This window comes from Vulpes lagopus, chromosome 2 (assembly GCF_018345385.1).
Source record: "Vulpes lagopus strain Blue_001 chromosome 2, ASM1834538v1, whole genome shotgun sequence".
NCBI lineage: Eukaryota > Metazoa > Chordata > Mammalia > Carnivora > Canidae > Vulpes > Vulpes lagopus.
This window is the reverse complement of record NC_054825.1, coordinates 43,399,219-43,416,330: the sequence shown is the minus strand read 5'-3', so window position 1 is coordinate 43,416,330 and position 17,112 is coordinate 43,399,219. Positions and strand designations below refer to the sequence as shown.

The 17,112-nt window shown below is 41.5% G+C and overlaps 1 protein-coding gene across 3 annotated transcripts in view; it reads right to left on the bottom strand.

Moving 5' to 3' along the window:
• SIN3A (SIN3 transcription regulator family member A) overlaps nucleotides 1-17,112 on the bottom strand; it is a 70,503-nt gene that overhangs the window by 28,868 nt on the left and 24,523 nt on the right. For all 3 annotated transcript variants that reach the window (XM_041744062.1, XM_041744061.1, XM_041744063.1), the window contains 10 exons: nucleotides 13,353-13,459; nucleotides 12,360-12,642; nucleotides 11,060-11,311; nucleotides 10,029-10,181; nucleotides 9,729-9,887; nucleotides 7,876-7,965; nucleotides 5,086-5,204; nucleotides 4,282-4,492; nucleotides 3,860-3,976; nucleotides 696-934 (listed from right to left, as the gene is read on the bottom strand). In XM_041744062.1, coding sequence (XP_041599996.1) covers nucleotides 696-934; nucleotides 3,860-3,976; nucleotides 4,282-4,492; nucleotides 5,086-5,204; nucleotides 7,876-7,965; nucleotides 9,729-9,887; nucleotides 10,029-10,181; nucleotides 11,060-11,311; nucleotides 12,360-12,642; nucleotides 13,353-13,459 — 1,730 coding nt within the window. The remainder of the gene's footprint in view (nucleotides 1-695; nucleotides 935-3,859; nucleotides 3,977-4,281; nucleotides 4,493-5,085; nucleotides 5,205-7,875; nucleotides 7,966-9,728; nucleotides 9,888-10,028; nucleotides 10,182-11,059; nucleotides 11,312-12,359; nucleotides 12,643-13,352; nucleotides 13,460-17,112) is intronic.

Sequence of the window (17,112 nt, the reverse complement as noted above, 5' to 3'; positions counted from 1 at the left end):
CAATAAAATCTGGGCATCTGTGAGCTGTGCAGCAGACAAGAGTTTCTTTGCACCACCCGTCTCAGGTGGCACCACCATCTCAGGTGGAACTGAAAGAGGACCCAGCTGTTAGCTGGGATTCCATGTGGTCCAAAGAGCCATGGACTTAAAGGAGCCTGGGGCTCACCCTAGGTCTGGCCTCCTCCTTGATGCCTGGTCTTATGTGGGTACAACAGCCCTTGTACACCTCAGGCCGAAGGCTTGTCAGGAGGTAAGATGTTCTTGGTAAATGCCAAGCTAGTAAGTCTTTTTAAATAAACCATCAATTTTACAAAGACAAAGAGATTTTTCTTTTTTTTTTTTTTTTTAAGAGATTTTTCTTATTAAAAAACAAAGATGTTAACAATGGTTAGTACTGAGTGGCAGGAATGTGGGTGGCTGTATTCTGCTCTGTTCTTTTCTGTATTTTAAAATAATATTCCCTTAAACACACAGAGCATTCCACTGTGGACTTTCAAGGTTTGTTCTCTACTGCTGGTTACACAGAAACCCTTCAAGAAGCTCCACTATCCCATGCTGCACCTAATTTCCAACCACCAGCATTAAGGTGAAATAGAGGCCTCATGGAATAACCAGGTTGAAAATGAAGGCCGTATTTAAGGGGACACCGAATCTGCCACGAAGCACACTAAAGCACGAAGAACATATTCAGTTACCTTTTAAGGACAATTGGGACGGCAATGGAGGGGTTCTTCCTCAGACCATCGATGATGTCAGCTGCTTTATCAGCATATATCCTCTGGAGTGCTTTTCGATGAATAACTTCCGACGTGCCCCCAAGGGTATTGTCCAAGCGAAATTTGGCTTGTTCCTCAGCAGATAAGCGAGAAAGCTTCTTCTGTATTGCTTCCAGAACCCGAATCGTTGCCAGATTGGTCTCTAAAACTACATCAAGCTAAAGCAAAAGACAAAGTGTGCTCAGGATTTAGAATAGAATAGCGGTCTGGAGTATGAAGTACGGAGTCAAATTCCTTGGACTTGAATCCTAGCTCTGCCATAGCAGCCACACAAAATTGTATTTCCTTATCAATAAAGTAGGGATAACACCACCTATTCTCAGAGGCTATTTTCTAGATGAAATGATATAACCCAAATAAAGGGTTTAGTGCAAGGCCTGGCACATAATATCCAATAAATGATAGAAAAGTGGTAGTCGTTACTTCTAACACCACCAATGTGCTTTGTGTAGGACTACTGACCCCAAATCAGAGGGACCTCACAGGAGGCAACCTTACTGACACTTTCCCCTGACCTTTCCTGGATTGCTAAGACCTGTTACAAATGATAAAATAAAATGAAACAAAACACACAACAATCCTCAGAAGACCATTCAAGATAAATCAGTCTTTTTTTTTTTTTTTAAAGATTTTATTTATTTATTCATGAGAGACACAGAGAGAGAGAGAGAGACAGAGACACAGGCAGAGGGAGAAGCAGGCTCCACACAGGAAGCCCAATGTGGGACTCGATCCTGGGTCTCTAGGATCACGACCTGGGCTGAAGGCAGTGCTAAACCGCTGAGCCAACAGGGCTGCCCAAGATAAATCATTATTATGTGTAAGGTTTCTCAGGGTAACTTAAAATATTTAAATATTTAATAGCCTTGTTCTATATCCAGTAATAAGAGCAGTGACTATCATTCCTTAAGGACTTCAACGTTGTATTTGTGGGTAATCATTTAAATTTTAACAGAACTCCTTGCACTTACTTTCTGGCAAAGGCCTAGCCATATCTGGTTAAGGATATGACTGGCAACCTCTAATAACTCTTTTCCTAGGCTTCACACAAGATTTTCTAAATGAGAAACAGAAAATGAAGTAAACAGCAAGTCTCGAGGCCCTATAAACCAACTGTCTACAGAATTGTTCCCTAGGGGCGCCTGGGTAGTGCAGTCAGTTGAGTGTCCAACTCTTGGTTTTGGCTCAGGTCAGAATCTCTAGGTTGTGAGATTGAGCCCGAGGTAGGGATCAGCATGGAATCTGCTTGAGATTTTCTCTCTCTGCCCCTCCCCCTCTCAGGTGTGTGCACTCTCTCAGGTAGAAGAAGAAGGAAGAAGGAGGAAGGAAGAAGAAGGAAGAAGAGAGTTCCTTAAATTTTCTAACTTGGGGGACGCCTGAGTGGCTCAGTGGTTGAGCGTCTGCCTTCGGCTCAGGGCGTGATCTTGGGATTCGGGATCGGGACTGAGTCCCACATGGGACTCCTTGCAGGAAGCCTGCTTCTCCTTCTGCCTGTGTCTCTGCCTCTCTCTCATGAATAAATAAATAAAATCTTAAAAAAAAAAAAATCTAGCTTGGGGACTGTGGTACTCATTTTGTCCAGTATTTCTGGTCCCTTTCACCTGATTATGGACAAGTGATGAACTGAACTTCCCGGCTCCCTTGTGGTAGAAGAGAGTCATCTACCTAGTTATAGCAATGAGTTTGTGGACAGGTGAGTTGAAGTAATGTTTGTGACTTCTAAGCTAGAGCATCTAAGAGGGTAAGACTTCTGAGCTCTTTTCCCTTCAGTGACTCACAATATTCAAGACGATGATACTTGGTCTGCCTAGGTCCCCAAAGTAATTTTGATGAGCAGGATCTCCTACCAAATATCAAAGCACATGTAGCATGATCAAGAAAGGCATGTTTTTTCAAGCCCACTGAAATCTGGGGGTTGTCCACACTGCAGGATCAGTAACTTATCCTGATGTATAATGGAATGCTCCTTCAAACTAGCCCATCCTAAGCACATGCACGCACACCTTCATCATCATTCCTGTAATCACAAATGGGAAATGCAGTGGTTGCCTTTCACAGGCACACCAGCTGAGAATAGGAACATCCTGTCAGAAAAAAGATGCCAATCTCTGCCTTCTACCTCCTTATCTAACCTTACTAAACATAGGTAAACAAGGAAATGCTTTCTTTAGCCTGATAAAACTTTCCATGGAAGTTAGCATGTCATGATTTTATTTTGTGCAAATGGCTGAAACTCCTCATGAACACTGGGGCTAGTCACCTGCCAGTAGCCAAGCAACATGTGGCCTTTCATTCAAGACATGCCAGAAACAGCTGAGTAAAGTGTGAAGGGGGATGGCTGGCAGAGCTAAATCAGCATGGATTAAAAAAAGAGCAAGATCTCTCTCTCTCTCATTTTTATGTGTAAGTGAGGCCACTTTTATATAATAAATACATTAAATATGATACACATCATTTTACCTCTTCAAACACATTTTTTGTTGATGAGATCAGTGAGCTAGACGTTTTAACACACCAGGGATTCTAAGCCCACTCTTAGTACTCCTACTCCTGGTACACAGACTATCACCTCCCTTACTCCAGCCTCTTACCCTCCCAACTACTTTGAAATAAAGCCCTAATTTCGCTTTCTTTCACAAGGAGCCAAATCCATAGCAGATACAGAGAGAAGAATTCCAGTTCTCACAGGAGAGCTGGTTGCTAACCATGTCAAGATACCCGCTAAGAATAATACACACTTTAAATAATTAAACCTCTTTAAGAAAGTCTAGTCAGCCTTAAGATACTGTTTCATATACCCTGTAAAACACAATAACCTTTAAAACACCATTAAAAATTCAAGGAATTATTATTCAGCCATCAATGGATAACTTTAAAAGGGTTAAAGTGGCCTAGATAGGTCACATTTGCCCTAAGATATTACTAATATATTGATGAACTCATAAAGCATTTACTACTGAAGAACATAAGCTTTTGGCTCTTCAGTCTTAAAAAGCCAAGCCTCACAGATAGTTATATTTAAGATATTTTAGCATCTAGTGCCTCTCATTTCCACAACCTTCAAATGATAAAGGAGCTTGTACCTCAAAGCGCTCATCTTCACAACGATAGATGTGTTCTTCATACTGGGTTTTCTTGGAACTAACAAAGGTGGAGTCCTCAGACCAGGAAGGGAAGGAAACCCAAGTATCATTTAAAACCTTTGGGTAAAAGAAGAGAAACTGAAGCCAAAGTGTAACAAAGCTTTCTCGTGATTAAGCATTCTCAGTAAAGACAGACACAACCCTAGGGGATGGGGAAAAACTACTAACATTACAGCTTTCACCTTTAGCAAGTTTGCAAAAGATGGAAAAGGTTCTGGATAGAAGCACATAACATTTTCTTCTGAGAAAAGACAGAGAAGGGTCTTGATTTCCTCATTCACATAAATTCTCGAACCCTGGTGTCACTCCCTTCCGGAGGAAGCAGAAAATTCAGGGCTGGTCCTTTCTAGGGAAGGCCTTACCTCTTTACAGAGAGGAGTCCGTCCTGTACACTTGGGCTGCTGGTAACTCTTTGGTAGGGCTCGATAGCTGGAGCCCAACCGTTTACAAGAAGCATAATCTATCTCCATGGCAATGCCCTCTGTGGCTCGTTCCTTTGGAAAGGTTTCCAGATGTACAGACTCCTTATAGCCCAGAAAGTTTTTAAACCAATTAAACAATTCAGGGAATTTCCTGAAGAATCAAACCAAAAACTGGTGAGCGATTAGAAGCATGGTGCAGTTATCCTGAGGTATGGCTGCTACTATTTGGTTTTGGGTCTGCTACCAGGGACAAATTTGGTCCCCTCTGCTACCAGGGACTAATTCCAATGACAATTATTATTTCCTGCCTAAGAAGTCCTGCTTCTGAGTATCTGGCTTCCCTTCTTCTTATAGAGCACTCCAAGACCAGTCAGGGTGCTGATGGAAGAGCTACACTGAAACTAAGCAATAACCCGCTGTTCTTCTAATCGAGAAGACCACTTTAATGCTCAGATCATTCTTAGGTTATCAAATACAGTCAAAATTCTAGAACCCTAGAAGAGACTGGTCTCTATAAACATCCAACACTGGTCAGCGCCTTGGGAAACCACTGGTCTTGGCTAATGCCCTCTTGGCCTATTTTTCCATCTGTAGAGTTAAACTAGAAGAATTCCCAGAGGACTCCTATGACACTGACATTTTATGAGTCAACTAACTGACTTAGGATGATCAAAATTATTTTTGCTTATCACATACCCCCACCTCCATACCGCACACCAGGACTTAGCCCCTCACTCCACTTACCCCAGGAAAGGAGAGACTAGCTGCACAAGCTCAGCCCGAGATATCACCTCCTGGTTAAAGATAACAAGACAACGCAGGAAATTCTCATAGGCCTCTGCGCTCCTCAGAGCCTTTCGGACCTTACGGAGACAATCAGAAGAGAAACAGTTAGATGGGGCATCAAAAGATCCTGGACTCCTTTTAAAAGATTGGGCAAATTGGGATGCCTGGGTGGCTCAGCAGTTGAGTGTCTGCCTTTCGCTCAGGGCATAACCCTGGAGTCCCATGATCGAGTCCCACATGGGGCTCCCTGTGTGAAGCCTGCTTCTCCCTCTGCCTATGTCTCTGCCTCTCTCCGTGTCTCTCATGAATAAATAAAATCTTAAAAAATAAAAAATAAAAGATTGGGAAAATTTATTTATTTATTAGATTTTATTATTTATTTATTCATTCATGAGAGACAGGGAGAGAGGCAGAGACACAGGCAGAGGGAGAAGCAGGTTCCAGGAGAGTAGCCTGATGTGGGACTTGATCCCAGGACCTGGAAATCACACTCTGAGCCAAAGGCAGATGTTCAACCACTGAGCCACCCAAGAGTCCCACAAGATTGGGGAAATTTAAACAGTTATTTGATGATACCTAGTTACCCTACCAAAAACGAGTTAACCTAGTTTTTGTTGCTTCTAACAGATGCTTACAACAAGACTCTTTGTCAACACTGTCTTCAAACTCTGGTAACCTTGAATAATTTTTCTTTCTTTTTAAAAGATTTTATTTATTTATTCAAGAGAGACAGAGTCTAGAGAGGCAGAGGGAGAAGCAGGCTCCCCATGGGGAGCCGGATGCGGGACTTGATCCCAGGACCCTGGAATCATGACCTGAGCCAAAGATCCTCAACCACTGACCCACCCAGATGCCCTGAATAATTTCTTAAGTAAGACACTTCTGCCCTCTGACCTGATCCTTTTCCTTCCTCCACTTATAATCCTGAACATTTTAATGTCCAAAAACCTAAAAATGTCCAATAGCATACACAAGGTAAAACTAGCCTGGCTAGATGAGCAATCCAGCCAAGTAAATGAGTAAATATTTAATATTGTGGTCCTTTAATGAGGACTGTAGACAGATTCTCACCAAACCAAGTAGTTTAGCAATAACCCTTTATCCAGGCTCCTGTATACTTTTACAACTGTCAGTAGACACTATATGGAATATTAGTTTTCAAAGCTAAAGATGAAAGAAAACTGTACTTTTGGTACTATACATCATACTCACTTTTAAATTTTTATTAGCCTTTAAACACACACAGAAGTAGACCAAACAGTGTAGTGAACCCCATTTACCTGGCCCAGGCTCAATGATCAACACATAGTAAATTCTATTTCATCTATAACCATTTCCTCCACCACTGAATTTTAAAGCAAATTTCAGACATTTCATCTATACAGCTGACCTCTGAACAACATGGGTTTGAACTGTGTCCGCCTACACCTGAATTTTGACATACAGCACTGTAATGTATTTCCTTTCTGATTTTAATAACATTTTCTTTTCTCTAGCTTATTATACAGTATATCATACATAGAGCATTCCGAGTAAGTGTTACTTGAGTATTAAATATCATCAGTAAAGCTTCTGGTTAACAGTGAGTTTTGGGGAAGCCACAAGTTACACTCAAGTTTTCAACCCACATTATTCAAGGGTCAACTACATATCAGCATCTACCTCTGAGAAAGAAGTACTCCAAGAACAAACAAATATCATCACTCTTTAAAAATTTAACTTAGGGATCCCTGGGTGGCGCAGCAGTTTGGCGCCTGCCTTTGGCCCGGGGCACGATCCTGGGGACCCGGGATCGAATCCCACATCGGGCTCCCGGTGCATGGAGCCTGCTTCTCCCTCTGCCTGTGTCTCTGCGCCTCTCTCTCACTATCATAAATAAATAATAATAAAAAAAATTTAAATGTTAAAAAAAATAAAAATTTAACTTATTTATGCTGCACCCCTCCAGTCTTTCATTGTCACTTGTCAGCATTTCCCTCCAAGTGCCCAGGCAGCCCCCGGAAACCATTCTAAGAGCCAGGGATTCAACTGTTAGGCAGGACAGCTCACTCAGGCACAGCAGGCTGGAGACAGCCCAGGAGAAGCCAATCACAGATATGCTAAAAACACCTGCCCTTTGCAAAAACACAAAGGTGCAAGATAGAGTAAATCTGCACCAGATCAATCCAGGCTGGTTCCTGCCAGTGAGAAGTCTGACAGTTATCAATTACCCCGATAAAAGCAGCCTGCTAATCAAGTTGACTCCACGGAGGAAGTCAGACACAGGAGGAGAGTTAAACCAATCTACCACACACACTGTTTACACCAGTCATTGCACCACTGGCTACGTCTCAGGATCACCTAGGGAACTTTGAAAACATACAAGTAAATCAAAACTCACACAAACCCTATATATGATACCACAAATAAATGCCACAAGCAATTAGAAGATTACAAGTCATCTGAAGTCCTCAACAACTGGACAGACTTGGATTATCAACAACTGGGAGCCCCAAACATCTTTCAAGAGTAACATCATGCATTTTTAAAAGCAGTCTTCCACTATAGGAAATGCCGTAAACTGCTTCACAAAACCCAAACAGACAATGCTACGGTTCCAGTGGCCTGAAAGGACCCTACAACTTAGAAACCATGATAACAAGGAGAAAGTCCTAATCAGCTTGAAGCTTCTAAAACAAGGTCTTCTTGGGGACAGGGTGATTTTCTTTTGCCATTAGTAGCCTATATCAAATCTAATTTAATCATTACCTTATCAAAAAATAAGGATTCAGTTCCTACACCGTGCTTGCTGGCATCTGCCATGGAGGAATCCTTTAGGCTGAGCAGTTTAGGTTTCTTCTGCAAAAAAGGAAAAACACCAACATGTAAGATCCAAAGAGTGACGTTCCTGGGGTTTTATTTTCATCTGTGTTCAGTGGATCCATCACTGATCACTGATTAGTAATTTGAAACAAATGAGAGAATTCAAATCACTCTCTCACTTTACACCCTAAAGGATTTCCACCCACCTTCTCCATCTCACAGTTTGCCTGTTGGGTCCCCTCTGCCCCAGGCTTAAGATCATTCTATTTCCCAAATAATCTCTACCAATGGTCACAGCATTACTGTGATAACAGACTGTCCTTACTTTTTTCATTAGCCAAAAGTAACTGTATTTAGAACCTAGCGCTGCTACCTCATCCTAGAGTGGAGGCAGAGTTGGAGCACACTGCCACAAGTGGATAGAAATCAGTCCTCAACCTTTAATTATAATTCAATTTTAAAAAATTCATGAAAAAGTGAAGCAGTTTATTTTCCTAAGAGAAGGAATGACTCTCTCTTGTCAGCAATATCCACTCGGACCAATTTAAGCTTCCTTTCTCAAAGGGAATGAATAAGCCGTGACATAGCTGTCAGGCAAAATTTCACTTTTAAAAAGCCATCTCTCACCTACCTGTGAAGACATGTACAAACTCTGAGAAAAGCAGCACATTTACCTTGACCACCCCAGAGTACACTCTCTAAGAACCAAAGCCTCTACTGCTTATGCTGCCTAAGGAGAAAAGCAGGTAGGGAATTCTCATCCCCTTTTCTAGTGTTTCCACCTGAGGGTGATCAGTGTGGGAGGGGACTGATGTGAGTGGAGCTTAACTGCCAACCTGATTCTTGCTACCCATGTAACGCTCTTCCCTAAAGTAAAGAGATATAAACTATTACTATGTACAACTTGCTTTCAAAAGGAAAAGCCATTACCAACACTAAACAATAGTCTTTCAAAAGTGTGAGCAATACCAAACATGGCAGTCTTTGCAGTTGTCTGCTTGTTCACCTACTGTTAGAAATTCCACTTTTATTATTCATTAATTAGATTCTGCAGACACGTCCACCTCTTCCACATTACATGTTGCTTTAGAATTCATTAAAGCAACATTCAGAACATGCATCTAGCTCTCTCCCTAGCACAGCTGCGTTACATCAAAGAGGAAGAGAACAGGCTTAGCTTTTGCAGGCAGGATGTCAGTGTTCACTAGAACAAGAAGCATCCTGTGATAGGTCACTAACAAATTTAAGATGCCCCTCTGCTACAGCCTGAAGGTCGGGTCCTGCCCTGGAGATTACGGGGATACAGATTAAGATCCGACAACCCTACAAAGGCCTCTAGACCAAAGAACTCACAAAGTATATATACTTTACTCACAGGAGGACCTTAGAGACCACGGACTTATTTCTGAAATAATTATCAAGCTTAATAACCTTCCCTCTTATTATCGTAGGGCAGGTTGAAGGCATCAAATCAGACGAAGGGAAAAATCAGTATGTCTCAGAAACCGTGGGCAGCAAATAAAAAGACATAATGGCTAGTAGCAAAGAAGAGAGAAAACACAGAGAAAACAATAAAAACTCAGAAAGTTCGGTAATTTGTGTAATCAGTGATACTCTACCCTTCTTTTGCAAAGCCAGATAAGCAGCTCTGCATCAAGTTTCTGTGACATACACCAACTCACTATCGAAGACCCAACTCGCAACATGCTTAGGATCAGAACACACGAACAGCCCTAGAGAGCTGGTCCATGGGCAGGGCTCGTTAGAGTCCCAAGTGCGCCGCTGTCACCTATGCTCACCTTTACCGGGGGGGTGGTCCCCGTTCCAGAGTGCCTACGGATCTGGCAGCCGTTCTGATTGGGCCTCTGAGGCTTGTTGTTCAGCTGGGGCTTCTTCACAGTGCCTCCATGGTCATTTCTCACAGAATCAACCTTTTCAGCTGTTGTTTTGCTTAAAAGCTAAGTAAGACACATCCAAGACATTAATTCTCTTACCCAAAGCAGCACTATAATTTAGAAACAGTCCCCTTCTGTTTCCAGCTTCCTAACTGATTGAAGATAATAATTCTAACAGTGTAGTTCTTTCTAGATAAAACTTACCACCGAGCTGTTGGCATCTGGTAGGAACTGTCCAAACTCTGACAACAGATCTTCCTGATTTTTAAAAAGACGAGCCACCTGGGCATAAACCTCCTGTTCAGTCAATGCCGGAGTGTAGTTTCCTCCAGCTTCCTTGGCATTTCGTTGCTCTTTCTGACAGGAAATTGCAAATGGGAAGGTAGCAAATTAGAGGGTCACTGTTTTGAAGAACTCCCTTCGTCACACTTTTTGGGACATTAGATATCTACTAAGGGCTGTGCCTAAGAAAGATCTATGTTCTTAGCACCGTTTTAACTGCAAGCTTTTAAGTTGAAAAGTGAGTGAAAAATGGTGGCTGATAATTTTTTCAAAACTACGAAGAGGGGCACCTGGCTGACTCAGTTAGAAGAGCTTGTGACTCTTAATCTTGGGGTCATGAGCTCCAGCCCCACACTGGGTACAGAGACTAAACAAATAAATAACCTTAAAAAAAAAAAAATAGGGGATTTCTGGGTGGCTCAGCGGTTTAACACCTGCCTTTGGCCCAGGGTGTGATGCTGGAGTCCCGGGATGGAGTCCCACATCGGGCTCCCTGCATGGAGCCTGCTTCTCTGCCTATGTCTCTGCCTCTCTCTCTCTCTCTCTCTCACATGAATAAATAAAATCTTAAATAAAATTTTAAAAAATAATAAATAAAAGTAGGACATTATATGTGAAGGCTCAGGGGACAAGTACCAACTAATAACACACAGAACATTAGAGAAATGTCTCCTCCTTCTCCTGTAGATGAACTACACTACAAAAACCATCCTCTAAACTGCCCAGATAATAAGCATCTGCTTCACAGGGCAGTAACTTAAAAATCCTGCCTAGCTGTTACAAAGCAATTAGAGTCAGGCAAATCAAACTAGTTTTATAAACACACAGGTTTTAACCTGTTGATTTCCAGTAAAACTTAGGGAACATAATAATGGTTATTCAAGTTCTCAGACCAGATGCCCTCAGCATGTGACCTGATTAATTAAGACACGCTGAAAGGGCAACTCTCTTACCTGGTATGTGTGCAAAATCTCCAAAAATGCTTTGTAGATGTCTGGTTGGCCCTGGAACCTGTTCTTGATTTTATTAACATAGTTGATGGCATGATTAAACTCCACAGGCTGATTGTTCTGCAAGGATGGGGCCGTTCCCAACGAGATTGTCACTGGTGTATGAGGCTGGACAGGTGGAGAGCGTGGGGATGCATATGGTGGGAGAGGGGGTGTCTGCTGACTGGCTGGAGTATGTGCTTGTAGTTGGGAAGGCTAAAAAGAAAAAAAGTCATTCTCCTCAGAAATACAGATGGTCTGACATAGGAAAGAAAGGTCAAACTAAAGAGAAACAAGGTGTCTGATCAACAAATGTACTTTATTTACTCTGACCAGGCCAGTTGGCCCAACTCAAATCACACTGGGCAGGCATGGGGAGTGCAAAGGGCTCACACTCTCTAATACAGATATTTTTGTCTCAAATTTTCCAAATACAACCTGAGAAGTGGCTACATCTCGAATTACAGGGAAGAATTTTTCTAATGCAATTTTTAAGCTCACTCAACAGGTGCAAACAGAATAAGAAAAAAAAAAATCAACCCTTACTCTCCATAGATCTTTAATGTCAAAAGACACTTGTTGCAGAATTCCACATAAAAATCTTCTAAACCACCTCTGTCCAATAGAACTCCAGTGATGGCAATGTTCTTTCATATTGCACTGTCCTATAGAATATAGCCACTAAGCTACCCAGGGCTACTGAGTACTTGAAATGTAGCCAGTAAAACTGAGAAACTGAATTTATTTTAATTAGTTTAAATTTAAACACAGCCATATGTGGCTAGAGGCTACTGTATCAGACAGTGCAGTTCTAGAGCAAGTACACACCACCACCATCATCACCACCAGCAACGGGATCTTCTGCTTGGCTTGCCATGACCTAATCTGGTAAATGGAGTGACTTTTATAAAATGATGACCCCGTGGGCAGTAACATAATCTGATTATCAGATGATCATTTCTGCCTGTGCCATCAAAGTACTACTACACAATAAAGTTGCCATCTGTTGGGATGCTCATGGGTTCACAAGGCAGGAGGTGGGGACAAAACAAGTTCTTTATAAGTTATGGATGTGTTGATCTAAACAGAAACCTAAGTATGTGGAAGGTAAATGTGAACCATCTTATACCAATGTGACTACTTCATCTTCTCTGATGAAATCACCACAACTGATGTCTCTAAATTCTATATAAAGGGGAAATATCAAAGGAGGGTGCTTTCTAGGTATGCATTTAACCTGATGCAACGTATTCCAAGTGCTCACCTTGCTGACTTTGGCAGGTGGGGGTTGAGGAGCTGGTTGGGCAGGAGCTGGGGCTGACTGGGCTGAAGGCTGAGAAGGATGCTGGGGTGGTGGCTGAGGCTGGGGCTGGATGCCATGGGTGGGGATCTGATGAACCTGGCCAGGAGTTGTCACATTCACCATGTCATTGGTTTGCACCTCAATCTTGTAGCCAGGGGGCAAGAAGGTATTGAAGCCCATAATCAGGTCGGGATGTCCTTTGAACAGCTGGGACACACGACTAATCACTCCTGGAGTGTCAATGCTGATTAAAACAAAAACAAAACATGTACATACAAACACACACACACACACACACACACACACACACACACACCACAAAAAGTTAAAGTGGCAAGCTTTACCAATACCCTAGTAAGAAAAAAATGCACATTCTACTAGGTTCTCTGAATAGGAAAACAGGTAAAATCAACCTGCATATCACCAAATCAACAAAATACAAAGAACTCTGAAATTCCAAAGCAATTTTAGCCTCATATTCAAAGAAGTTTGGTCACAATGTTGAACACAATATATATTCACGATAACAGTCCTAACAAGCAGATCCTCAACAGCATATCTAAAGCAGTAACTACCAAGCAGGACCCACTCTCTACCACATGAGGATAAATCATTGTGTGTTCACAGTTTTCACGAGTTACTCTAACAAGTGAACCACGCCAGAATATTAGGGTACCCTACGTCAACTCCGAGACCAGGTGCCTCATCACTATCCTTCTACTTCCCTGATTGAGATGAAGTGCTAAGGAAAATTAACCAACAGGGTGAATACAAAGTCCAGGACCCATAATCGTCATCAAGAAAGCAATAATGAAATAAAGACATGATCCTAAAAATTAAATTCCCCAAAAGGAGGCATCCTTTATCTTTCAGCATACGAAAATAAGCCATATCCTCCCTCCAAAAGCAACATTTCAAGCACAAAGCTTGAATACAACCACACAGATCTTTTACCTCTGAGATTTAAATTCCTTCATGATGTCAAGGAAATCATTGTAGACCTGAGGCTGACTACCAAACTGCAGCTTCACCTGGTCAAGATAGGACAGCGCATCCTCCACCTGAGGCAGGGATAAATCTCAAAGTTATAAAAAGAAAATAAGCCAAGAATTATTAAAAACAAATGATTTATGCCTAAACAAAATTAACATGAAAAGAAAATGAAATAAAAATATATAATAAATATACAGGAAAGTATTAAACATTAGTATGGATGCCCATAAAACTCAAGCTTAAAATAAAAATCAATTCATAAAATTTATAGCCTTGCCTTAGATAATTTTGGGGAGAATGATTAGTGAAAAATCATCACATTAATATCATTCACTTATTCATTTCACAAGTATCTACTAAGCTACAACATACTGTGCCAGGCCCAACACGAGTTACTAAGGAATCAATGACAAACAAGGCACAGTCCCTGCTCTACAGAAGTTCATTCACATCTAGCTGGGAATCCTGATACAGTAGGGTACGTGGGTGATCACAAAATGGCCAGAGAGCACATGGGAAGGGCACTTCTGCACTAAGAAAAACCTATGGGCACATAAGGGAGGAGGAGGGCTTCCCCAAGAAGTGATGTCTAAACTGAGTCCTAAGGATGAGTACAAGTTAGCCAAAGTGAAGACAGACCTACAAAGTCAGAGGAAGCAGCATAAGCATAATCCCAGACAGGACACCATCTGGTACACTGGGAAAACTGAAAACAGTTTAGTTTGGCTGAAGGATCTGTGGTGAAGGGGAAGAACGGTGGCAGGAAGAGTGACAAGAGAGGAGACAGGAGAGGAAGCAGGGCCTAGATCCCAAAATGTCCTGTAAATCTTGTTAAAAAACTGTTTAGGGGAGAGGCACATGGGTGGCTCAGTAAGTTAAGCGTCTGACTCCAGCTCAGGTCATGATCTCAGGTTTCTGGGATAAGCCTCTAGTCTGGCTCCAAACTCAGTGGGGAGTCGACTTGTCCCTCTGCCCCTCCCCTTGCTCATACTCTTGCACATGCTGTCTCTCTCAAATAAATAAAATCTTTAAAAACAAAACAGAAACAAAGAAAAAGGAAGTTTATGGGTGCCTGGGTGGCTCAGTAGGTTAAGTGTCTGACTCTTGATCTTGGCTCAAGTCATGATCTCAGGGTACTGAGTCCTACATCAGGCCCTGGCTGGAAGAGGAGCCTGCTTAAGATTCTCTCCCTCCTCTGCTCCTTCCCCTCCTCACACATGCGCTCTTTCTCTTTTCTTTAAAAAAAAAAAAAAAAAAAGGCAGTTTAGATTTTTAGTATCTGCGTTTTAGTGTACTCAATTTGGCTACAGTGTTGAGAACAAATTGATGCAAAGGAAGATAAATTAAAAGGAGGCAGGAGGAGGGGTGCCTGTGTGGCTCAGTCAGCTAAGCATCTGCCTTTGGCTCAGGTCATGGCCCCTGGATCAAGCCCTGTATCAGGCTCCCTGCTCAGGAGAGTCAGCTTCTCCCTCTCCATCTGCCTGTTGCTCCTCCTACTCGTGCTCTCTCACTCAAATAAACAAATAAAATCTTAAAAAGCAAGCAAGCAAGCATGCAGGAAACCAATTATGCTGTAAGACTAAATTCAGCATGCAATCCGTAGTGGCTTGAACTGTAGTACTGGCCAAAAGAATAAAGAGAATGGGATACACACAAAAGCTTTTTAGGAGGTAGAAATGACAGAGATTCAGGACTGATTGGATATGGGATAAGGGAGAGGGAACATTCACTAAATTATGAATTACTTGGCCATTCACAAAGAGGAACAAGACTGAAGGTCTAGAAAGTCATGAGTCTGATTTGGGACAACTTAATTTGTACTTAGGAGATATCCAAGGGGATTACCTACTAGATGTTTCCTATATATTGTGGGAATATTTTAAATTATACAAAATAGGGGCACCTGGGTGGCTAAGTGGTTGGGTATCTGCCTTTAGCTCAGGTCATGGTCCCTAGGTCCTGGGATCAAGTCCCTCATTGGGCTCCCCGCATGGAGCCTGCTTCTCCCTCTGCCTATGTCTCTGCCTCTCTCTGTGTCTCTCATGAATGAATGAATGAATGAATGAATCTTTTAAATAAATAAATAAATTATACAAAATAGAAGCTTAGGGAAGTTTCAGAAATAAACATATGATTTGATAAGCCCTACTCTTGTGATATACTGTGAAGTAGAACATTTATATTCAAATAAACCATTAAATGATATTTCCAGAGTTGCCCAAACTTCCCTTATGGGAAGCTCCATTATGGGAACCATTATCCCACAGTTAATCAGAGTATTTCATGGTTGCAAGAGTAGTTTGTATACTTTGTCAATACCCATTCATTTCACGGTTGGTTTTTCTGTACTTTTAGAAATAACATAACAATCTGTTAAAATTCAATGAACTATTTATAATTCATATCCAGAACTTTCTATATTGAAATGTCTCATTAATAATGACCAAGGTGATAGAATATAAAACTAAGTTTGCAGAAGAAGTAAAGACTTTGGGAGATATTTAAGAATAGCATTCACAATCACATGACAAAGAAGAATTATCAAAAATAAACATGAAATTTTGAATAAAAAGAAAACATGCTATAGTATAATAATTACTACAGAGAAAGAAAAAGTGCAGATGTCTGACTGAAAGAAATGTGATGTGTCTATGTCTGGGGAAAAAAAGGTACTGGTCATAGTAAACTGCTATTTAAATTAGTTACAAAATAACACTATGCTTTAAAATGCCCAGTTTAACAACCACATTGTAAATGAACTATGCGGGGGGGGGGGGGGGGGGGGGGCGCGAGGGAGGAGCCGCTGGGTGGCTCAGTTCCACTCTCAATTTCGGCTCAGGTCATGATCTCAGAATGGTGAGATCCAGCCCCATGTCAGACTCCGCGCTGGGCATAGAGTCTCCTTAAGATTCTCTCTCTCCCTCTGCCCCTCCACCCCAACAAATAAATAAGTAAATAAACTACCTGCATGTAAGCATACTGAGGAAATTCTCTCATTACCTAAAGTAGAGTTCAATTCTTTATAAAAACGTACATAGAAACCACAACTCAGAAAATAACTTGGAGCTGGTCCTTCAGAAACTGTGGATTCAGGGAAGAACTCGGGGAAGCCCTGAATCTGCCGATGTATTTTCTTGGTTCACTTCAACAGGCATTTATTACCAAGGTCCTTAACCTCTTGAAGTACACAATCTTGTTGGGGAGCCAAACATGAACAACTGTAAAGAGAACTTGCTAAAGATGTGCTAAATATCGATGCTGCTAGCATTCAACAAGTAGCTAAATCACACTAAACATGCCTGAAATTATTCAAATCTTTCTTGTCATCAATCTGCCAGAGACAAAAAAGAAAGTATAGACAATGATGCTTGAAATAACCTAAGGATTTTCACTGAATACTTCCTCATTATAGAATATAAATGGCTTATTGAAGTTTATTCAAATGCTTGTAAAGCATTTTAAGACTGATCCAAAAATGGCTGGCAATGTGGGAATACTGAATGAAGCTACAATGGAGGCATGAGAAAGCATTTTACCCCTCCTCATCAGAACAGAAATTCAACAAGTTCTTGCATCCAGGAATCATACTCAAGAGCAAGAAGAGAAGGAACAGAGCAAGAAGTCCTAACTCTGTCCATAATTCACTCTAGAACCCCAACTCTAGAACCCTTTCTTACTTTCTTGATGGTTTCTGTAAAACAGACAAAGCACATCTGTATAG